The 24,694-nt window shown below is 43.0% G+C and overlaps 1 protein-coding gene and 1 pseudogene across 1 annotated transcript in view; both read left to right on the top strand.

Annotated features, from left to right (window-relative positions):
- The first annotated feature begins 252 nt into the window (after positions 1-252).
- Positions 253-7,111, top strand: LOC129410626 (zinc finger protein 665-like; annotated as a pseudogene).
- Positions 7,112-9,871: 2,760 nt separating this feature from the next.
- Positions 9,872-24,694, top strand: part of LOC110170884 (zinc finger protein 721-like) — a 17,203-nt gene continuing 2,380 nt past the window's right edge. The window contains exons 1-8 of the mRNA XM_055160566.1: positions 9,872-10,007; positions 13,197-13,973; positions 16,339-16,432; positions 17,743-17,942; positions 21,659-22,935; positions 23,596-23,814; positions 24,277-24,345; positions 24,455-24,694. The exon at positions 24,455-24,694 is cut by the window's right edge and continues 85 nt beyond it. Coding sequence (XP_055016541.1) covers positions 13,219-13,973; positions 16,339-16,432; positions 17,743-17,942; positions 21,659-22,935; positions 23,596-23,814; positions 24,277-24,345; positions 24,455-24,694 — 2,854 coding nt within the window. The 5' untranslated portion in view covers positions 9,872-10,007; positions 13,197-13,218. The remainder of the gene's footprint in view (positions 10,008-13,196; positions 13,974-16,338; positions 16,433-17,742; positions 17,943-21,658; positions 22,936-23,595; positions 23,815-24,276; positions 24,346-24,454) is intronic.

The following is a 24,694-nucleotide window of genomic DNA, read 5'->3' as shown; positions in this document are numbered from 1 at the left end:
TTTAGTCCTGGTTTAGTCCTGGTTTAGTCCTGGTCCTGGAGGTTTGTGGACGTAGAAGCTGAAGGAAACGTTGGAGTAAAAGTTGATGTTGAAGTTTAAACTCCGGGACTGAAGATTTTATAACATTTGTGCTGAAAAATAAAGAAACAATAAAACAACATGAGTTTATTTACACTTTTCACTTTTTAACGCAACAACAAAACCAACAGGAGGCGCCAACTCCAAAAACTCCACTGAAGAAGAAGAAGAAGAAGAAGCAGCAGAAGAAGAAGAAGAGGAGGAGGATGTTGATGTTGATGAAGAGGAGGTCACTTCCCTGTCTCCTCCTCCTCCTCACTGTGGTTCATGTTCAGTTCTGCGTCAGGGACAAATCTGTCAACTGGAGCATTTGTCGGATTCCAAACTGTCTCTTCTTCATCGGTGAGTTTGTTGAGCAACAATCGGTGAATAGTTTTATGTTTAGTTCGTATTTGTGTTGTTAAATCGCACTTAGCGTCTTGTTTGTTCGCTCCGCTCCCATTCAAAACCCCTGTGGATATTAGCTCCGTTTACTCGCGCTGGGACTTTTACAAACACACATTATACTCAGGAAATATTGAACGTTTTGAAGTTTACAGTCAAGCCGAATTGTAGATAAGAATCTAATTGACTAGAAGCGTTTATTGATTCATTATTTTCTCTTTTGAATTGATGGAGTTGGTTTTGTCAACTTTTGGAGCGAACGTTAAAAAAAGCTCTCGTCTCCATTGAGTTTTTGCTCGTTGAAAATGAATGAAGTGACGAAGCTCCGACTGTTTTTGATGAGTTGTGTAACTTGAATGATTCATCTGATCATCTACTCGAGTATTTTGATCTCCACTTAAGTCATTGGATTAGTTGAGTACAATAGAGTATTTTGGATGAATGAAAAAGTGCACTTCCCTTTTTGATTGATGAGTGAATTATTGATCGATGACTGTTGTGCTGTGGACGATTAGAATCTGTTTGTAAAACATGTTTGAGTTGATTCATGTGGAGTTCACTGCTGTGGACCATTAGAAAAAGTCATTTCAAGTTGTGTTGATACAAGAGACTGATTAGAGCAGCACATGAAAATACGTTTGTGTCACGTTCAGGTTTTTTACATCAATTTGTTTTTCTTTTGTACAAAACCTGGAACAGAAAATCTTGTAAATAAGTGTGTAAAGACTAAAGTATTAGTGCAGAGTCGTAGAGCAGAAGCAGCACAGTTCAGTGTAAACTGTTGTTAACGGTCAGTCCCCGTGACTCAGCAGAGCTGTTTTTCTGTCTTTACACAATTAAAGTTGTTCTGTTCCACCAAAGCCCTGGATTCTGTCTTCACGTGTGTCACATTTATCAGATCTGCTCAACATGTGGATTAGAATCACAGCAACAAACTTGTTCAGTGTCTCTGTTTCTGTTTCCTTCATTTGGTCTTTTTCTTCTCTCAGGAGTCTGATTGTGTGAGTCTGATTCATGAGTCGGTTTCACTTGGTTTAAACCGTGTGACGTCGCAGATTTAGGATTTGTTCGTTCGACTGTAGGCGGGACTTTAGTTTATTTAACCGGTCGCTGCTGTTTGGTCGTGACCTGCAGCAGGAGGCTCAGTCTGAGGAACCTCCCACACAACAGTGAACGAAGCAGAGAGTGAAAACGTCTGTGTCGCTTCTGTGAGTTAAACTTACAACTTAAAGGTGCAATAAAAAGTGCAGTTTGTGTTTGGTGGAGGGAGTCCAGAGGAGGAGAGCGTCTGCGGTCTGAGGTCACAGCTCAGGTCGGTTCAGGTCGTCGCTGATTGGCCGGTGCACCGTCTACAACCTCCAGGTTTCTTCCAAATCATCTCGTGTTTTCAGATTCTGACCAAGAGCTGGAGAGAAAAGACATGAGTCGAGGCAGTAGGTGACGCCATCCTGGCAAAGAAGAAGTGTCTTTAAAATCAAATATAAACTGAGCTGATTCTTTCAGTCAAATGGATTTTGCTCAAAAAACTTAAACATTTTTACACATGATTCACTGTGTCTGATTTGACGTGTATTTAGTTACAGTTACTTTATTTAAACAGTTTAAAAAGTGATTTTTCTTGACACTTTCTTTCCTTTGTTCTAACGCAGAACTACAAGATCCACCAACAGAATGACCTTGACATGTGACCAGTGTGGGAAGGTGTGGCCAAATCCTTCCGAACTGAAAAGACACTACAGAACTCACACAGGAGAAAAACCATACAGATGTGACCAGTGTGGGAAGTCGTGGTCACGTGCTTATGCACTGACAGTCCACAAAAGAACTCACACAGGAGAGAGACCGTACAGCTGTGACCAGTGTGGCAAGACATTTTCACTTCCAGGCAGCTTAATAACACACAGGAGAATCCACACGGGAGAAAAACCGTACAAATGTGACGTTTGTGAGAAAACTTTTACACAGGCAAACATCCTAGAAAAACATATGAGAACCCACACAGGAGAGAAACCGTTTGAATGTGAGGTTTGTGAGAAAACATTTTCACAGTTAAGCACCTTAATGTCACATTTGAGAACCCACACAGGCGAGAGGCCTTACAAGTGTGACCAGTGTGGGAAAACTTTCTCTGTGTCATCCCACCTCAACAGACACATGAGAACTCACTCCTGGCAGATCCTGTACGAGTGTGACCAGTGTGAAAAGGCTTTTAGAACATCCCAGGAGCTCTCCAGTCACCACCGAACACACACAGGAGACAAACCAGACGAGTGTGGAGAAAGAGGAGAAGGACTTCAGGTCTGTGAGGAACCGTCTGAAACACGTCCAAATGTTCCAGAGTGAAGAGAAAAGCTGCAGCTCTGACCAGTGTGGGACGACTTTGAGACGAGCCGCAGCCTCTGGAACACACTAAAGGAGAAAGAGCCGCTGAGGCCGGATCAAGTGAGACTAAAGTCCGACTCAAACAGCTGCAGATCAGGTTCAGAGACTCTGGACTGAGGACGTGTGGAAATAAAAGAGTTTTAGTGGAGACTGAGGAGAGGACGGAGCCGCTCGCTCTGCGCTCTCCTCCACCGACAAAGGTGCTGTTTACTCAAACTTATATCACCACAAAACAATGACGTGTCTTATGGAAAAAGAACAAATAAACAGAGAATCTATGGAGTTTTGTGAAGTATTTTTGGAGAAACTTTGTGGTGACATTTTCCTGAAAGTGTCGATTGTCTTTATTGTTTTAATAAAGAAATAGAAAAGAAGCTGATGGTGAGTTTGTTTCTTCTGTCTCATGATCAAATGTAAAGAAAGAGAAGTTCAAGTGACAAAACGAGCTCTTGTTTTGGTTGTCGTGGGGCGGAGGGTCACAGGTGACTTCATTCACCTGGACGTTTTCACCAGCGTCAGTGTTTTCTGTTGTTTTCACGTCTTTCTTTCTGCGTTCATCGTTTCTCGGACTCGTCTGAGCCTCTGTGTCCCGTAAAGCTTCAGCGGGCAGATTGTGGAGGAGACACTGGACACGTCTTGTTCCTGTGAGGTTGAAGAGTTTGGTTTGGGGCTGTGAGGTCGTGTCACTGTCACACTGAGCTGAACAAAGTGTAGATGAACAGAACATGGATTCAGAGTAAAAGAGTTTCCTCTTCTACTTTTCCGTGTCATTCAGAGCAGCTTCAAACTTCTTTTACCTTTGACTGAAAACATTTAGTGCTTCACCTTTTGAAAGAAACTCACAGTTTCTCTGCTTTTTGTGTGTGAAGATTTGATTCAGTTTCAAAGTTTCTCGATGCAAATGTGAGACACGAGACAAAGACGAACAAATGGACTAAAAAGAAAAAAGAAAAACACTTTATTTTCAGACGATGGACATGAACAGAATAAACATCTGTTGTGATTTGTTAACAAGAGTCAGCAGCAACTAGAAGAAAAAAATATAATATTTAATTCAACACAAACATACTTTCAAAGAGAAACTGATCCAAAGAACAAAAGAACATGTTCTGGTCCCAGTCAGTGAAGTGAAAACTGCAGCCAAGTGGACAAACCAAACACACACACACGAAACTAACACACACACAAAACTCTGAGCACCGACCCAAAGACCAAGTTTTTCAAAAAGAGGCAGCAGATGTAAAAATCCTCCAGTGGAACAAACGTTCTGTGAATGTGGATGTCGCCCTCTACAGGCGAGTCAATGGTAGAGCTCAGCTCCTCCTCCCAAAGGAAAAACATGACACTGTCTTCAGAGCTGCACAAAGAAATGGGACACAGAAAGGACTTTGGGCTTAATAAGAGACCGATTTGACTGAACAACTTGTTTGGATGTTCTACTTGTTTGGATGTTCTACTTGTTTGGATGTTCTACTTGTTTGGATGTTCTACTTGTTTGGATGTTCTACTTGTTTGGATGTTCTACTTGTTTGGATGTTCTACTTGTTTGGATGTTCTACTTGTGCCTCATGTTCCTTTAAGCCCCGGAGGTCACTTCCCTGTCTCCTCCTCCTCCTCACTGTGGTTCATGTTCAGTTCTGCGTCAGGGACAAATCTGTCAACTGGAGCATTTGTCGGATTCCAAACTGTCTCTTCTTCATCGGTGAGTTTGTTGAGCAACAATCGGTGAATAGTTTTATGTTTAGTTCGTATTTGTGTTGTTAAATCGCACTTAGCGTCTTGTTTGTTCGCTCCGCTCCCATTCAAAACCCCTGTGGATATTAGCTCCGTTTACTCGCGCTGGGACTTTTACAAACACACATTATACTCAGGAAATATTGAACGTTTTGAAGTTTACAGTCAAGCCGAATTGTAGATAAGAATCTAATTGACTAGAAGCGTTTATTGATTCATTATTTTCTCTTTTGAATTGATGGAGTTGGTTTTGTCAACTTTTGGAGCGAACGTTAAAAAAGCTCTCGTCTCCATTGAGTTTTTGCTCGTTGAAAATGAATGAAGTGACGAAGCTCCGACTGTTTTTGATGAGTTGTGTAACTTGAATGATTCATCTGATCATCTACTCGAGTATTTTGATCTCCACTTAAGTCATTGGATTAGTTGAGTACAATAGAGTATTTTGGATGAATGAAAAAGTGCACTTCCCTTTTTGATTGATGAGTGAATTATTGATCGATGACTGTTGTGCTGTGGACGATTAGAATCTGTTTGTAAAACATGTTTGAGTTGATTCATGTGGAGTTCACTGCTGTGGACCATTAGAAAAAGTCATTTCAAGTTGTGTTGATACAAGAGACTGATTAGAGCAGCACATGAAAATACGTTTGTGTCACGTTCAGGTTTTTTACATCAACTTGTTTTTCTTTTGTACAAAACCTGGAACAGAAAATCTTGTAAATAAGTGTGTAAAGACTAAAGTATTAGTGCAGAGTCACAGAGCAGAAGCAGCACAGTTCAGTGTAAACTGTTGTTAACGGTCAGACCCCGTGACTCAGCAGAGCTGTTTTTCTGTCTTTACACAATTAAAGTTGTTCTGTTCCACCAAAGTCCTGGATTCTGTCTTCACGTGTGTCACATTTATCAGATCTGCTCAACATGTGGATTAGAATCACAGCAACAAACTTGTTCAGTGTCTCTGTTTCTGTTTCCTTCATTTGATCTTTTATTTTGCTACAGACAGAAAAAGTGTGACTTTAAAATCAAATACAAACTGAGTTGATTCTTTCAGTTAAATGGAACTTGCTCATAAAACACTGAAACATTTTTACACATGATTCACTCTGTGTCATTTTGTGTATTTACTTTGAGTTTTTTATTTGAACAGTTTAAAAAAGTGATTTTACTTGACACTTTCCTTTACTTTGTTCTAATGCAGAGCTACAAGATCCACCAACAGAATGACCTTCACATGTGACCAGTGTGGGAAGGTGTGTCCAAAAGCTTACGCACTGAAAAAACACTACAGAACTCACACAGGAGAAAGACCGTACAGCTGTGACCAGTGTGGAAAGGGATTTTCATCGTCAAGTAACCTAACGTCACACAGGAGAATCCACACAGGAGAGAAGCCGTACAAGTGTGACCAGTGTGAGAAAACATTTACAGTGTCAAGCAACCTGATATCACACAGGAGAACTCACACAGGAGAAAGACCGTACAGCTGCGATGTTTGTGAGAAAACATTTTCACACTCAAGTAATCTCGAAATACACATGAGAACCCACACCGGGGAGAAACCGTTCAAATGTGACGTTTGTGAGAAAACATTTTCACAGTTGGGCAACTTAGTATCACATATGAGTATCCACACAGGAGAGAGGCCACACGAGTGTGACCAGTGTGGAAAGGTGTGGCCAGATGCTCACGCACTGAAAGTTCATTATAGAACTCACACAGGAGAAAAACCGTACAGCTGTGACCAGTGTGGGAAAACGTTTACATTCTCAAACAGCCTAAGATCACATAAGAGACTCCACACAGGAGAAAAACCGTACAGCTGTGATGTTTGTGAGAAAACATTTACACACTCAAGTAATCTCGAAATACACATGAGAACCCACACCGGGGAGAAACCGTTCAAATGTGACATTTGTGAGAAAACATTTAGACAGTCAAGTAACTTAGTATCACATATGAGTATCCACACAGGAGAGAAGCCATACGAGTGTGACCAGTGTGGAAAGGTGTGGTCAACATCTTCTGACCTGAAAAGACACTACAGAATCCACACAAGAGAAAAAACGTAGAACTGTGACCAGTGTGGGAAGATATTTTCATTGTCAAGAAACCTGATATCACATAGAAGAATCCACACAGGATATGAATGTGACCAGTGTGAAAAGGCTTTTAGAACATCCCAGGAGCTCTCCAGTCACCACCGAACACACACAGGAGACAAACCAGACGAGTGTGGAGAAAGAGGAGAAGGACTTCAGGTCTGTGAGGAACCGTCTGAAACACGTCCAAATGTTCCAGAGTGAAGAGAAAAGCTGCAGCTCTGACCAGTGTGGGACGACTTTGAGACGAGCCGCAGCCTCTGGAACACACTAAAGGAGAAAGAGCCGCTGAGGCCGGTGTTCCGTCCAAATGAGCTCCAGCAGCCGAAATCGACAGCGACGTCTATCGATTCACGCTGCGCCGTCGAAATAAGCTCCTTCTGTTTTTCTGTTCACTGTTGTATTGATCCAATAAAACCAAACCCGGAACCTGAGCTCCAGTTTGACTCGTGTTTGTTTGGATCAGAGACGTGAGTTTGACGTTTCACACGTGAGAAACTTTAGACCAGGGGTGTCCAAACTTTTTTCGTCAAGGGCCACATTTCTAAACACAGATGAAGCAGAGGCCGATCGAGGACCGTAGACTGGTGCTCAGTACAGGGAATCATTGAAATATGTGCCTGTTTATCATGTTAGAATGAGCCATCAGTCTTTATTCATGCTAAAATCCTTAAACTACACACGAAATATTAAATATTTGCTTTATCAAGGTAGATTTTCAAAAAACTTGCAGCAAAAAATTACTTTTTAATTGATGCAAGGTCATTTGGGCCAATTTACCTGGAAGCCTGAGGGCCAAGAAAAATGTGTCCGAGGGCCGCATTTGGCCCCCGGGCCATAGTTTGGACATGCCTGCTTTAGACGCTCCAGTCACATCTCAACTCATTTATGTGAGTGTGTGCGTGGGTCATTAGTGTGCGTGGGTCATTAGTGTGCGTGGGTCATTAGTGTGCGTGGGTCATTAGTGTGCGTGGGTCATTAGTGTGCGTGGGTCATTAGTGTGCGTGGGTGTTAGTGTGCGTGGGTCATTAGTGTGCGTGGGTTGTTAGTGTGCGTGGGTCATTAGTGTGTGTGTGCGTGGGTCGTGTTGTGTGGTCATTTAGTGTGTCATTAGTGTGCGTGGGTCATTAGTGTGCGTGGGTCATTAGTGTGTGCGTGGGTCATTAGTGTGCGTGGGTCATTAGTGTGCGTGGGTCATTAGTGTGCGTGGGTCATTAGTGTGCGTGGACAAGTTTGTAGAATCAACATGATTTAATCTTTTATATGAAAATGAGCCGAGGAACAAATCCTGACGAGAACTTGTCCCAAATAATTCTCCACTAGAGGCGTCTCCTCGTCTCCCCTCGTCTCCTCTCCTCGTCTCCTCTCCTCGTCTCCTCTCCTCGTCTCCTCTCGTCTCCTCTCCTCGTCCTCGTCTCTCTCTCTCTCCTCGTCTCCTCACCTCGTCTCCTCTCGTCTCCTCTCCTCGTCTCCTCTCGTCTCCTCTCGTCTCTCCTCTCCTCATCTCTCTCTCCTCGTCTCTCCTCTCGTCTCCTCTCCTCCTCTCCTCGTCTCCTCTCGTCTCCTCTCCTCGTCTCTCCTCTCTCCTCTCCTCGTCTCCTCTCGTCTCTTCTCCTCGTCTCCTCTCCTCGTCTCCTCTCCTCGTCTCCTCTCGTCTCCTCTCCTCGTCTCCTCTCGTCTCCTCTCGTCTCCTCTCCTCGTCTCCTCTCCTCTCTCCTCGTCTCCTCGTCTCCTCTCTCTTCTCCTCGTCTCCTCTCGTCTCCTCTCGTCTCCTCTCCTCTCCTCGTCTCCTCTCTCGTCTCCTCTCCTCGTCTCCTCTCCTCGTCTCCTCTCCTCGTCTCCTCTCTCCTCTCCTCGTCTCCTCTCCTCGTCTCTCCTCTCTCCTCTCGTCTCGTCTCCTCTCCTCTCCTCTCATCTCCTCGTCTCCTCGTCTCCTCGTCTCCTCGTCTCCTCTCCTCGTCTCCTCTCGTCTCGTCTCGTCTCGTCTCCTCGTCTCCTGCAACAGTCTCTTGTTAAAGTGACTTTGGAGGAACAAATCATCAGAGTTTAGACTTTTGAGTTTTATTTCAGGAACAAACCGTTCACTTTCTTTCTTTTTATTCTGATTATGTTGGAGAGTTTCATGTGTCAAAAGTCAAAAATACAAATGCTTCTGTTTGTTTGTCGTGAATCATTTGTGCTGCATGTTTTATTTTTTTTTGCATTAATAAAAACATTTTAAGCCTAAACTTGCGCTCGTGCTTTAATCTCGTCTCCGGGTTTCGAGCCGAAGAAACGAAAAGTCCCAAACCCACAAAATATAAAACATCACAAATGTGAAGAAGAAAAATCTGCCACAAAACTCAGACCCCTGGTTTACCTGGTTTAGTCCTGGTTTTCTCCCTCCTCACCAGTCCTCTGGTTTAACCTGGTTTAGACCTGGTTTACCTGGTTTCCTGGTTAGTCCTGGTTTAGCCTGGTTTAGGTTTAGTCCTGGTTTACTGGTTTACCTGGTTTAGTCCTGGTTTAGTCCTGGTTTAGTTTCCTGGTTTAGTTTACCTGGTTTACCTGGTTTAGTCCTGGTTTAGTTTCCTGGTTTAGTCCTGGTTTAGTAGACCTGGTTTACCTGGTTTAGTCCTGGTTTAGTCCTGGTTTAGTCCTGGTTTAGTCCTGGTTTAGACCTGGTTTAGACCTGGTTTAGTCCTGGTTTAGACCTGGTTTAGACCTGGTTTAGTCCTGGTTTAGTCCTGGTTTAGTCCTGGTTTAGTTCTCTGTTTAATCCATTTATTTCAATAAAGTAACTGTAATCCAATTCCCACTCACTGAAACAGTAACTGTAACTGAATACAGTTACTCATCATTTGTACTCTGATTACTCTGTACATGTAATCTGTTACTCCACAACACTGGGCTTAATAAGAGACCGATTTGAGTGAGCAGCTTGTTTGGATGTTCTACTTGTTTGGATGTTCTACTTGTTTGGATGTTCTACTTGTTTGGATGTTCTACTTGTTTGGATTGTTTGGATGTTCTGCTTGTTTGGATGTTCTGCTTGTTTGGATGTTCTGCTTGTTTGGATGTTCTGCTTGTTTGGATGTTCTACTTGTTTGGATGTTCTACTTGTTTGGATGTTCTACTTGTTTGGATGTTCTACTTGTTTGGATGTTCTACTTGTTTGGGATGATTTCTACTTGTTTGGATGTTCTACTTGTGCCTCATGTTCCTTTAAGCCCCGGAGGTCACTTCCCTGTCTCCTCCTCCTCCTCACTGTGGTTCATGTTCAGTTCTGCGTCAGGGACAAATCTGTCAACTGGAGCATTTGTCGGATTCCAAACTGTCTCTTCTTCATCGGTGAGTTTGTTGAGCAACAATCGGTGAATAGTTTTATGTTTAGTTCGTATTTGTGTTGTTAAATCGCACTTAGCGTCTTGTTTGTTCGCTCCGCTCCCATTCAAAACCCCTGTGGATATTAGCTCCGTTTACTCGCGCTGGGACTTTTACAAACACACATTATACTCAGGAAATATTGAACGTTTTGAAGTTTACAGTCAAGCCGAATTGTAGATAAGAATCTAATTGACTAGAAGCGTTTATTGATTCATTATTTTCTCTTTTGAATTGATGGAGTTGGTTTTGTCAACTTTTGGAGCGAACGTTAAATAAGCTCTCGTCTTCCAGTTTTCCTGGAGGTTGGTTTATAAATTCATCTTTTCACAAACAAACTGCTGCATTTGGAATAAAAAAACAATTAAACATCGAAATAAATGATGATGTTTTAGATCCTGGTTTGACAAAGGGACAGTTTGGGTCAATCAACTGATCAATGCACAAAGACAAATGTTTTCATACAATGAATTTAAAACCATTGATCAGTTTCCAAAGAAACAATCAAAATACATCAAAATGTGTCAAACAGACATGTCCAAACTATGGCCCGGGGGCCAACTGCGGCCCTCAGACAGACTTCCAGGGGAATTGGCCCAAATGACTTTGTATTAATTAAAAAATAATTTTTTACTGCAAGTTTTTTGAAAATCTTCCTTGATAAAGCAAATATTCATATTTAATATTTAGTTAGTGGTTTTAAGGATCATGAATAAAGACTGAGGATGATTCTAACGTGTTCAACTTGCACATATTTCAGTTCTTCCCTGTACTGAGCTCCAGTCTGTGGCCCTCGATCGTCCCTCTGCTTCGTCTGGGTTTGGACTCTCCTGGTGTCAAACTAAACCTAAAGACACTTTCCGTTTGTTGCAGGAATCTCAACTCAATTATCAGCTCCAGAAACTTAATAACGATCTATATTTGGGAGAGGTCAATATTCAAATAAAAACCTGTTTGAATAAAAACATTAGAAATCTGATTAAAGCTCCAAACAGACGCAGCAGCTTCACACTGGAGCTGATGCTCGGGGAGGTGGACTGGAGCCGGGCCCACAGCCTCTGCATTTACTACAAAATAAAGAAGTTCATTTCAAAATTCTCCATAATATTTACCCAACCAAAAAAACCTTAGAAAGATTCAGATTAAAGATTAAAGTGTGATTTCTGTCGCAGTGAAATAGAAACAATCAGTCACCTGTTTCACCACTGCACAAACAACAAGAACATCTGGACTCACAAACAACAACTCATCCAAAACCAGAACCAAACCCTCGATCAACCTCCAGGAAACAGACGTCCTGTTTGACTTCAGCAGCTCCTCCGTCCCCAAACATCTTCAACTCTTCATCCAGACTCATCATCCTGACAAAATATCACAAACACAAAACCAAACGGGCTCAAAATCAACTGAATCTTCATCAATATAAGAACGAAATCCAACAAAACTTTCAAACCATAAAACAGGTCCAAAACAAAAAAGCCGTTAAAACTTACAATATCTATAAAAAATATAATACAACTTTATTTCATTTATGACATTATTATTATTATATTATTATTATTGTTGTTGTTGTTGTTTAGTTTTGGTTTCGTTTCTTCTGCTCCTGGATGAGAACATCACAACATGTTTATATGTTTATGTGTATTTTCCAGCCTCACTCCTGGGCTGTGCAAAAATATTGGAATATCGATATATCGTATCGTTTAATGTGATGATACAGTATCGATATTTCACCAAGAGTATTTTTAGGTGTGTTTTACTCAATTATTTTGTTAGTTTTGTTGTTTGTGGAGGGAAAGGAAACTCATTTATGCGACACATTTGATATTTTTACTGTTTTGACGATTAAAATGTTTGTGTTTCATATGAACTTTGCACAAGAAGTAATTTAACAAACACTTTTAGTATCACAGCCACGATTTAGTCTTTATTTTTTATTGAACCGTATCGAATCGATTTGAAATATATCGTATTGAATCGAAAGTGCAGTGTATCGAGGTGTGTATCGTATCGGCAACTTCTTAATGATACCAGCTCTAGTCCCTCCTGCTGTAACTGTGAACTGGACTTTGCATTGATGCAACAACAATCTGCACTTTATAAAGTAAAAACATTTGTTGTTATGTTTTTGTAATTTAAAAAAATATATCAATAAAAAAATAAAAAAAAGCTCTCGTCTCCATTGAGTTTTTGCTCGTTGAAAATGAATGAAGTGACGAAGCTCCGACTGTTTTTGATGAGTTGTGTAACTTGAATGATTCATCTGATCATCTACTCGAGTATTTTGATCTCCACTTAAGTCATTGGATTAGTTGAGTACAATAGAGTATTTTGGATGAATGAAAAAGTGCACTTCCCTTTTTGATTGATGAGTGAATTATTGATCGATGACTGTTGTGCTGTGGACGATTAGAATCTGTTTGTAAAACATGTTTGAGTTGATTCATGTGGAGTTCACTGCTGTGGACCATTAGAAAAAGTCATTTCAAGTTGTGCTGATACTGATACTGATACTGATACTGATACTGATACTGATACTGATACTGTGGTGCCGAGGCTCTGGATTAAATAAATCTCATGGATAAAAGTCTATGTTTGAGGCGCGGACGATAAAACTTTAAAGGAAGTGGGATGATGAACTTTTTATTTGTCAGTGTGATAGACGTGGCCTAATATCATTTCAGCTCAAATCTTTCCTTTGTCTTTGTTTTATTTTATTTATTACATGCAAACTAATTAAAGGGCAAAAGTTTTAAAGAACGATCAGTGACTCAGATCATATTTGAACTGATATTCTCCTGCGCTCAGTGTGGGGACACAACTGTTGTGATGAAAAGACTGAGAAGAGTTTGTGACTCAACTTTATGTTGCAGTACTTGCAGTATCAGATACTGCAGTATTCAGGATACTGCAGTATTCAGGATACTGCAGTATTCAGGATACTGCAGTATTCAGGATACTGCGTTCACATGCCCCAGTATCCAGGTACTATCAGAATCTCCCAGATACAGTGTCGTGTTTCTCCTAACGAGACTCTGATGTTCACATAAACACACTCACTGTCTGACTTGATGTGTGTTTACTGTGAGTTTCTTTATTTGAAGAGTTTAAAAAGTGATTTAATTTGACACTTTCTTTTCCTTTGTTCTAACGCAGAGCTACAAGATCCACCAACAGAATGACCTTCACATGTGACCAGTGTGGGAAGGTGTGTCCAAAAGCTTACGCACTGAAAAGACACTACAGAACTCACACGGGAGAGAGACCGTACAGCTGTGACCAGTGTGAGAAAACATTTTCACTTTCAAGCAGCCTGATATCACACAGGAGAATCCACACAGGAGAAAAACCTTACAAATGTGACGTTTGTGAGAAAACTTTTACACAGGCAAACACTCTAGAAATACACATGAGAACCCACACCGGGGAGAAACCGTTTGAATGTGACGTGTGTGAGAAGACATTTTCACAGTTAAGCAACCTCATGTCACATTTGAGAGTCCACACAGGAGAGAAGCCGCACGAGTGTGACCAGTGTGGGAAGGTGTGGCAAAAAGCTTCTGACCTGAAAGTCCACTACAGAACTCACACTGGAGAGAGACCGTACAGATGTGACGTTTGTGAAAAGGCATTTTCTCGGTCAGGGACCCTCGTGTCACACATGAGAGTCCACACAGGAGAGAGGCCGTACAAGTGTGACCAGTGTGGGAAAACTTTCTCTAAATCATCCCATCTCAGTAAACACAAGAGAACTCACTCCTGGCAGATCCTGTACGAGTGTGACCAGTGTGAAAAGGCTTTTAGAACATCCCAGGAGCTCTCCAGTCACCACCAAACACACACAGGAGACGAACCAGACGAGTGTGAAGAAAGAGGAGAAGGACTTCAGGTCTGTGAGGAACCGTCTGAAACACGTCCAAATGTTCCAGAGTGAAGAGAAAAGCTGCAGCTCTGACCAGTGTGGGACGACTTTGAGACGAGCCGCAGCCTCTGGAACACACTAAAGGAGAAAGAGCCGCTGAGGCCGGATCAAGTGAGACTAAAGTCCGACTCAAACAGCTGCAGATCAGGTTCAGAGACTCTGGACTGAGGACTTGAGCTCTGTACAGTGTCAACAGTTAAAGGAGTTTTATTTTTTTTTATTAGAAAGAGATTTTAGCTGAAGTTTGTTCATTTTCCATCTTATTCTTCACTGTATTGTTTTTCACTTTGAGCTCAGTAAAATATTAGAATTAGAAAATAAAATCTGTTTTAGTGTTTTGTAGATGATGTAATAATCCAGGAGACAAAACACAAGTCCAGGTCGGTTTTTGAGGAGGGAACAGCATCAGAACAGGACTTAAAGGTTGTATGGAGGATTTTCCAAGGAAGGAGAATCCAGCGACTGTTTGTCGTTTTTCAAATGTTGCTCCTGCGTGAAACCCCCCCCCACCCCCCCCCCCCCCTCCCCCACAGCTCCTACGGAGAAACACCTCCTCCCTCCTCCTCCTTACGCCACAAACAGGTTTGTTTCTAGAAAACAAGTCCTCATCGCTGCACATGACTTGTAAACAACTAACTACAACTAACTACAGTGTTGGTTTAGGCAAGACAGAGAAGTGAGGAGCGGAGGGAGGAGAGGAGCAGGAAAGGGGTGCAGAGATTCTGTGCGAATGAAGCTCCTACAACACGCAGCAGCAAGCGACTCTTTCTTTGCTTTGAAAATGACGTTTTCAGACACAGGATATCGCTTTCGTGTCCTGAAAAACGTTTGTGTCGCTCTTGGAAATAAAGTTCGTTTTCATAATCAGCAGAAGTTTCCTGTCCAGGAGTAATTTGTGGACCAGTGGTTCAGTCTTTAGACTCTTCGTCTGCTTCAGTCGCTCCATCGCTGGAATGAATCTCCAAGAATCACCTTAGTTTGGCTTCGCTGCTTTTCCTCTTGTCTTCTTCTTTCACCTCAAAAACAGACTTTCTTTTGCGGTGAACTGCTCCTGGATTCTTGTCGCCATCGCAACAAACTTTGTGTGAACTGCGAGGAAGATATAGGTCAAAAAAGCCGCTAAGAACTGTTGCGTTGGTGGAGTAAACAGCGTCTGTGTCGTACGTAAACCACGTACCGGCGGCGCAGACAAGTCAGTTACACTAGAAACGTAGGGAGTTTGATTGACAGCCTGTCAGCTCACAGATAACGAGGCAGTGTCGTTATCTACTGGCAAATGTTTAGCCCCACCACGTCCAGAGTTGATGAATTTTTATTCTCTTTTTTTTGGTCATCATAATTACAAGGCTACTGCATCTATAATCTATCACTGACAATTTGAAACTAAAAACATCCTCCATACAAACTTTAAAACTCACAGGAGTTGATTTGACATAATATAGAACCTTTCTAAACGTGTTAATCTATTATTGTATTATAATTATTACAAACCTGTTTATTTGTTCTTGGTCCTGGTGCAGAACATGAGTTTGTCGTGTTGAGCTTTTACAGACGAGTGGGAAAGTTGTTGTTTATGAACGAATGTGCAATAATCCCCAAATTTACCCCCAAAAGTTCTGTTTGTGTCCAAAATCCTGAGGGAGATTTTGTGCTGCTGTGGAAATAAATAAAAGTTTTAGTGGAGACTGAGGATTGGGACGGAGCGACAAAGGTGCTGTTTGCTCAAAGTTACATCGACACAAAACAATCACGTGTTTTATGGAAAAAAAAAAAATGAACAGAGAATCTATGGTTTTGTAAAGTATTTTTGGAGAAACTTTGTGGTGACATTTTCCTGAAAGTGTCGATTGTCTTTATTGTTTTAATAAAGAAATAGAAAAGAAGCAGATCATGAGTTTGTTTCTTTTGTCTCATGATCAAATGTTTTGTCGAACTTGAAGACGACGTGAGGAAAACAACAAGTCGACCTGAGTCCTGACGAAGACTCTCAGTCAGTCCCGTTTTAAAGCTGCACTGTGTAACTTTTCTCCATGGAGATGTTATTTCTTTGTCTGGAATGTTCCACAGTTCGGCATTAAACCTTTCTATCTCCATCAAGTTCCAGGTCAGATCTGTGGAGAGGCGACTCCGCTCACACTCACAAAGTCTGTTTTGTTTCTCGAGGGATTTTTGACTCTAAAACCTCCTGTGACTGAATAAACGTAAAGTCGAGCTGTTTAAAGTCACTGTGGAACATTTCAGGCAGAGTGGCGACGTCTCCATAGAAACAAACACATGACAGACGCCTAAAAAGTTCCACAGTGCAGCTTTAAAGATAAACACACAAGTGAAAAGTGAAGACGTGACGATGTGGAAGAGGCAGATTTGTGATTGAAGGTGGCGAGACGTCGACAGGAGGAACCTTCGAGCCAACGTTGTTCTGGAAAACATCGTGCTCCATCTGACGAGTGTGGACGGAAAAATCTGGAAGGTAAAGTCAAGAGTTTGAGAGGGAGTCAAGGTTTTCATGTGCAGAGGCTGCGAGACGAGGAAGGAAAGAGGAAGAAGATGAGTTTGTTCAAACACAACAACAACAAACAGATTTTTGTGTGTAGATAAAAAGTGTTTTCTGATATTTGTAACTTTTATCGTTAACTGAAGCATCGGAGGTGCAGAAAAACCCCGACTGTTTGGTCCTGATCCTGGAAGCAGCTCGAGGTTTGTGGCTGTAGAAGCTGAAGGAAACGTTGGGGTAAAAGTTGATGTTGAAGTTTAAACTCCGGGTCTGATGAGTTTATAACGTCTGTGGAAAAATAAAGAAACACTAAAACAACATGAGTTTATTTCAGTGTTGGGAAGGTCACTTTTCAAATGTAATCCCCTACAGATTACAGATTACAGATTACAAACCTCAAAATGTAGATTAGTCAATAATATTTTGAATCTTGTTAATTCAAGTCTGGACTTTTTTTTTTCTTTTAACAGATAAAACTTCTCATGTTCAGATCCTCGTCTTTGTTTCTCTGCAGTAAAACTAAAGTCTCTTCATGGAAACTTGGGCTCGACAATTAGAAGAACAAACATGAATCTGCAGGACGAGTTTGTTACGTTCAAGTCGCTTTAAACACCACAATATCAAGTAATCCAAAGTAATCAGATTACATTACTCACTTTAAGTCATTTATTGGATTCTGTTACAAACTACATTTTGGGGCATGTAATCTGTAATCTGTAGGGGATTACATTTGAAAAGTAAACTGTTTTATTTCCACTTTTCACCCTGTTTAACTCTGTCCAGGTGTTGCAGTTTTGCAGCAGCTAAATTCCAATGATCGACCGACTCCACATCCACATTTTATGATCTGTTTTTACTCAGGAGCTTTTCTCCCTCCAAACTGATAAACGTGGACGATACAGACTGAACATCTCCACACAAACCACCTGCCAGAAGAGCAAATGCCTGAGAGGTTCAAGAGGCAGTGAGATCAATAACACAGACGCTCCACATTCAGACAAACTGCGTCTCAGTCAGAGGAAAAACATTTTGGAACAATCTGTCTCTGTCAATAAGAGAAACTCCAACTTAAAAGAGCCGCTGAAGAAAAACCAGACGTGTGGACACTTTTAGTTTAGATTTGTTTCTTGTTTTTGCTTTGTTTAAATTTGTGGTGTTTCCTGCCGACGGACGACAGACGGAAATGTTCAGTTTTGCTCTAATCTGTCATATTTACACTGTGATGTTGTAGATGTTCATTCATCTGCACTGCCCCTGTTCAATAAAGAAATCAACCAAACCAACAGGAGGCGCCAACTCCAAAGACTCCACTGAAAGAAGAAGAAGAAGAAGAAGAAGAGGAGGAGGAGGATGTTGATGTTGATGAAGAGGAGGTCACTTCCCTGTCTCCTCCTCCTCCTCACTGTGGTTCATGTTCAGTTCTGCGTCAGGGACAAATCTGTCAACTGGAGCATTTGTCGGATTCCAAACTGTCTCTTCTTCATCGGTGAGTTTGTTGAGCAACAATCGGTGAATAGTTTTATGTTTAGTTCGTATTTGTGTTGCTGTTCGTTCCAAACCCTGCGGACATCAGCTCCAAACACAAACACACGCGGAGTGTTTCTGTGTTTGGTGCATCATGTCCCGGTTCTGTCGGTTCTGTCGGTTCTGTCGGTTCTGTCGGTTCGTCCGGAGACACAGAGACGCTCGTGTCCCTGTGACGTCATCAGACGCAGTGTCCCGGTTTATTGACACGATCTTACAAAAACACAAGCCCAAACATTTCACTTTATTTAATTGAATAAACCAGGAAAAATACAAACAGCCATGATGAGATTCTTCAGCGTCAGAAGCTCTGGAGGTTTAACCAACGTGAAGATCTGAGGAATAATCCCACAAACCAGAACAAACCAGAACAAACCAGAACAAACCAGAACAAACCAGAACAAACCAGAACAAACCAGAACAAACCAGAACAAACCCACCAGAACAAAACCTCCAGAACAAAACCACCAGAACAAACCGACCCTGCAGCAGGTTCTTCAGTCAAATCTCCTGCAAGAACAAACTCAACTTTACAACAAATAAAGCAAAACCACATCAGCAGGTTTGATCAGAACATTTAACTTTCACACATTTGTTTAAGTTTGACACAAACTAAACGTTAAATCACACGACTCATTTACATAAACTGATGTGTGTGAAAAAAACCGTTGTTTCTTGTGTCTGATGTGGTTCAGTTTGTTGTTCTACTTGACGTTCTACTACACGCCCATGTTCTGTTTTGAATCAAGTCCTGATGAAGACCAGCTCAGGTCCAAACATGTCAATAAAAGAGTTTTAATTATATTTTTCCTCGTGCGACGGGTTTAACTTTTTCTACTGTTTTGGATTTGCCTGGAATCTGTGTCTCCACCTGCTGCTGCTGAAAAACCTGCAGCAAACACAGAACACAGACTCATGATGAGTGTTCTCCCTGTGACAGAGGGGTGTTCTCTCTGTGTGACAGAGGGGTGTTCTCTCTGTGTCAGAGGGGTGTTCTCTGTGTCAGATGTGTCAGAGGGGTGTTCTCTCTGTGTCAGAGGGGTGTTCTCTCTGTGTGACAGAGGGGTGTTCTCTCTGTGTCAGAGGGTGTGTTCTCTCTGTGTCTCTGTGTCAGAGGGGTGTTCTCTCTGTGTCAGAGGGGTGTTCTCTCTGTGACAGAGGGGTGTTCTCTCTGTGTCAGAGGGGTGTTCTCTCTGTGTCAGAGGGGTGTTCTCTCTGTGACAGAGGGGTGTTCTCTCTGTGTCAGAGGGGTGTTCTCTCTGTGACAGAGGGGGTGTTCTCTCTGTGTGACAGAGGGGTGTTCTCTCTGTGTCAGAGGGGTGTTCTCTCTGTGACAGAGGGGTGTTCTCTCTGTGACAGAGGGGTGTTCTCTCTGTGTCAGAGGGGTGTTCTCTCTGTGACAGAGGGGTGTTCTCTCTGTGTCAGAGGGGTGTTCTCTCTGTGACAGAGGGGTGTTCTCTCTGTGTCAGAGGGTGTTTCTCTCTGTGACAGAGGGTGTGTTCTCTCTGTGTCAGAGGGGTGTTCTCTCTGTGTCAGAGGGGTGTTCTCTCTGTGTCAGAGGGGGTGTTCTCTCTGTGACAGAGGGGTGTTCTCTCTGTGTCAGAGGGGTGTTCTCTCTGTGTCAGAGGGGTGTTCTCTCTGTGTCAGAGGGGGTGTCTCTCTGTGTGACAGAGGGGTGTTCTCTCTGTGACAGAGGGTGTTCTCTCTGTGTCAGAGGGGTGTTCTCTCTGTGACAGAGGGGGTGTTCTCTCTGTGACAGAGGGGTGTTCTCTCTGTGTGACAGAGGGGTGTTCTCTCTGTGACAGAGGGGTGTTCTCTCTGTGACAGAGGGGTGTTCTCTCTGTGTCAGAGGGGTGTTCTCTCTGTGACAGAGGGGTGTTCTCTCTGTGTCAGAGGGGTGTTCTCTCTGTGACAGAGGGGTGTTCTCTCTGTGTGACAGAGGGGTGTTCTCTCTGTGTCAGAGGGGTGTTCTCTCTGTGTCAGAGGGGTGTTCTCTCTCTGTGACAGAGGGGTGTTTCTCTCTGTGTCAGAGGGGTGTTCTCTCTGTGTCAGAGGGGTGTTCTCTCTGTGACAGAGGGGGTGTTCTCTCTGTGTGTCAGAGGGGTGTTCTCTCTGTGTGTCAGAGGGGTGTTCTCTCTGTGTCAGAGGGGTGTTCTCTGTCTGTGTGTCAGAGGGGGTGTTCTCTCTGTGTCAGAGGGGTGTTGTTCTCTCTGTGTCAGAGGGGTGTTCTCTCTGTGTCAGAGGGGTGTTCTCTCTGTGTCAGAGGGTGTTCTCTCTGTGTCAGAGGGGTGTTCTCTCTGTGTCAGAGGGGTGTTCTCTCTGTGTCAGAGGGGTGTCTCTCTGTCTCTCTCTGTGTCAGAGGGGTGTTCTCTCTGTGTCAGAGGGGTGTTTCTCTCTGTGACAGAGGGTGTTCTCTCTGTGTCAGAGGGGGTGTTCTCTCTCTGTGACAGAGGGGTGTTCTCTCTGTGTGTCAGAGGGGTGTTCTCTCTCTGTGTCAGAGGGGTGTTCTCTCTGTGTCAGAGGGTGGTGTCTCTCTCTGTGTCAGAGGGGTGTTTCTCTCTGTGACAGAGGGTGTGTTCTCTCTGTGACAGAGGGGTGTTCTCTCTGTGACAGAGGGGGTGTTCTCTCTCTGTGTCAGAGGGGTGTTCTCTCTGTGACAGAGGGGGTGTTCTCTCTCTGTGTCAGAGGGGTGTTCTCTCTGTGACAGAGGGTGTTCTCTCTGTGTCAGAGGGGTGTTCTCTCTGACAGAGGGGTGTTCTCTCTGTGACAGAGGGGTGTTCTCTCTCTGTGACAGAGGGGTGTTCTCTCTGTGACAGAGGGGTGTTCTCTCTGTGACAGAGGGGGTGTTCTCTCTCTGTGTGTCAGAGGGGTGTTTCTCTCTGTGACAGAGGGGTGTTCTCTCTGTCTGTGACAGAGGGGTGTTCTCTCTGTGACAGAGGGGTGTTCTCTCTGTGACAGAGGGGTGTTTCTCTCTGTGACAGAGGGGTGTTCTCTCTGTGTGACAGAGGGGTGTTTCTCTCTGTGTGACAGAGGGGTGTTCTCTCTGTGACAGAGGGGTGTTCTCTCTGCGTCAGAGGGGTGATGGTGATGATGATGGGCGGCAGTAGTTCAGTTGGTGGAGCATTTGCCCACTGATCTGAAGGTTGACTGGTGTGATTCCAGCTCCCACAGATGAATGCTGTCGTTGTGTCCTTGGGCAAGACACTTAACCCACCTTGCCCACAGTGTGTGCATACACTAGTGTGTGAATGTGTGTGTGAGTGTGTGAGTGGTTCCTTGTTGTAAAGCACTTTGAGCCTTGAAGGTGGAAAAGTGTTATAGAAAAATGTGACCGTTTTCCCATGAGTCTGAGTCTGTTCTGTGTTTATATCGTAGGAAATGTTTCATGTTTATCTTTTCAGTGATTATACGAGTGCAGATTGTTCATGTGTAGGTTTAGTGCAGCTCTTTATTTTACTCATTTCACTCATGTACAGACACTTTATTTATATATTTATGCCCCAGTATCCAGGTACTATCAGAATCTCCCAGATACAGTGTCGTGTTTCTCCTAACGAGACTCTGATGTTCACATAAACACACTCACTGTCTGACTTGATGTGTGTTTAGAGTTTCTTTATTTGAAGAGTTTAAAAAGTGATTTTTCTTGACACTTTCTTTTCCTTTGTTCTAACGCAGAGCTACAAGATCCACCAACAGAATGACCTTCACATGTGACCAGTGTGGGAAGGTGTGTCCAAAAGCTTACGCACTGAAAAGACACTACAGAACTCACACGGGAGAGAGACCGTACAGCTGTGACCAGTGTGAGAAAACATTTTCGTCCTCAAGTATCCTAATAGCGCATAAGAGAATCCACACAGGAGAAAAACCGTACAGATGTGACATTTGTGATAAAACCTTTTCACAGTCGAGCAACCTCGTCACACACATGAGAGTTCACACTGGAGAGAGACCGTACAGATGTGTTGTTTGTGAGAAGACGTTTGCACACTCAAGTAAACTGGTGTCACATATGAGACTTCACACAGGAGAGGGGCCGTACGAATGCGACCAGTGTGGAAAGGTGTGGTCAAAAGCTTCTGACCTGAAAGTCCACTACAGAATTCACACAGGAGAAAGACCATACAGCTGTGACCAGTGTGGGAAGGGATTTATCCACTCCGGAGCGCTCAATGAACATATGAAAATCCACATGGGACAGAAACCGTTCAAATGTGATGTTTGTGAGAAGAAATTTTCCCGGTCGGGCCACTTAGTGTCACACATGAGAAGCCACACTGGAGAAAAACCGTTCATCTGTGACGTTTGTGAGAAAACATTTTCACAGTTAAGCTCCTTAGTGTCACATATGAGACTCCACACGGGAGAGGGGCCGCACACATGTGACCAGTGTGGAAAGGTGTGGTCAAAAGCTTCTGACCTGAAAAGACACTACAAAACTCACACAGGAAAACGACCGTACAGCTGCGACCAGTGTGGGAAGGGGTTTAAACACTCTGCTGCGCTCAATGAACATATGAAAATCCACACAGGAGAGAAACCGTTTGAATGTGAAGAGTGTGGGAAGGGATTTAGACACTCCATTGCCCTCCAGCATCACATGAGAGTCCACACAAGGGAAACAAACAGATGTGATGTTTGTGAAAAGGCATTTTCACGATCAAGTAACCTGTTAATACACATGAGAGTCCACACAGGAGAGAAACCGTACGAGTGTGACCAGTGTGGGAAAACTTTCTATAAAACATCTAATCTCAACAGACACATGAGAACTCACTCCTGGCAGATCCTGTACGAGTGTGACCAGTGTGAAAAGGCTTTTAGAACATCCCAGGAGCTCTCCAGTCACCACCGAACACACACAGGAGACGAACCAGACGAGTGTGGAGAAAGAGGAGAAGGACTTCAGGTCTGTGAGGAACCGTCTGAAACACGTCCAAATGTTCCAGAGTGAAGAGAAAAGCTGCAGCTCTGACCAGTGTGGGACGACTTTGAGACGAGCTGCAGCCTCTGGAACACACTAAAGGAGAAAGAGCCGCTGAGGCCGGATCAAGTGAGACTAAAGTCCGACTCAAACAGCTCAGACTCATCATCATCATCATCATCATCATCATCATCATCATCATCATCATCACTTATAAAACAGACGAGGACAGTGACAAAAAAACAAAACAATAAACATTTATGTCTTTAAAAGAGCCACACCAGAGTCTCCACATGTTGGACTGAATCTTATATTTGTGAGTCACTTTATTATTTCATTGTGTGATTTGTTCAGTTTGCAGATTAAACTGAACATTCAAATTTTAAATGCAGCTGCAATTTTCACTCGAGCAGAAACAAACATCTCAGTCACACTCGTCCATCGTGGCTCCTCAGAAGCTCCGTAAAGCCTCACTGACACCTGCAGTCTGTGCAAACGGCTTTTTTATGATTATTCCAGAGTTGAACTGTACAACAGTGAACAATAAGATTTAAACAAAAACAACTTTACATCATTTGTACAAGAAACAAACTTATACATCAGAGGATTTACTGAGCACAGAGCGTCCTGCACCGTCACAAGACACAAGTCAAGAAACCTCATGTGTTTATCTTCTTTGCTCCTCCAGGTCATGACCCGACTCTTGGTTGTATCAAACTTTCTCTCCTGCTCCAAACTGTGAGTCAGGAAAGTCCAGAAAAAGACTCTGTTATTGTCTCTGTCCTGCTCCACAAAAACTCTGAGCACCGACCCAAAGAGCAAGTTTTTCCAAAAGAGGCAGCAGATGTCAAAATCCTCCAAAGACAAAAGCTGCTCCAGGTCTCAGGAAGAACAGTGGACGCTCCAGGTCACTTCAAAACAAACATCAGTGAATGTGTCCAGAGACGACAGGTGCAAATGACACTGGAGCTTCAACCTGAACAAACATCTGTCCTGTTCAGGTTCATGTCCAAACTCTGCACTGTCCCCGTCTCCAACAAACATCATTGATTTGATTCTTCTGATTCTTCATATTATTTGTATTCTTCTCTTACTCTCACACTTATTATCTGCTTTATCCTTCTACTTAAAGCTGCACTGTGCTACTTTTCTGGTGGACGCTCCGCTGCCTGTTTGTCTCCATGAAGATGTTACTGCTTTGTCTGGAATGTTCCATAGTGTGACATTAAACATTTCCCTGTAGCATTTATTCATCACAGGTGTTTCTGTTGCTCACGTGACCAAAATCAAGGTGTTATAATTATTACAAACCTGTTGAATCATTTTGAAAAAGTGTTTATTTGCGTGTGTATTTCCGGTCCTGTTCCAGATGTAAAAATCCTCCAGTGGAACAAACGTTCTGTGAATGTGGATGTCGCCCTCTACAGGCGAGTCAATGGTAGAGCTCAGCTCCTCCTCCCAAAGGAAAAACATGACACTGTCTTCAGAGCTGCACAAAGAAATGGGACACAGAAAGGACTTTGGGCTTAATAAGAGACCGATTTGAGTGAGAGACTTGTTTGACTTGTTTGGATGTTCTACTTGTTTGGATGTTCTCTTGTTTGGATGTTCTACTTGTTTGGATGTTCATGTTGTTACTTGTTTGGATGTTCTGCTTGTTTGGATGTTCTACTTGTTTGGATGTTCTACTTGTTTGGATGTTCTACTTGTGCCTCATGTTCCTTTAAGCCCCGGAGGTCACTTCCCTGTCTCCTCCTCCTCCTCACTGTGGTTCATGTTCAGTTCTG

This window comes from Boleophthalmus pectinirostris, unplaced genomic scaffold, assembly GCF_026225935.1.
Source record: "Boleophthalmus pectinirostris isolate CB_2022bp ecotype Guang Dong unplaced genomic scaffold, ASM2622593v1 HiC_scaffold_10, whole genome shotgun sequence".
NCBI classification, from domain to species: Eukaryota; Metazoa; Chordata; class Actinopteri; order Gobiiformes; family Gobiidae; genus Boleophthalmus; species Boleophthalmus pectinirostris.
The sequence above is the reverse complement of the archived record's forward strand: the minus strand, read 5'-3'. Positions and strand labels throughout refer to the sequence as shown.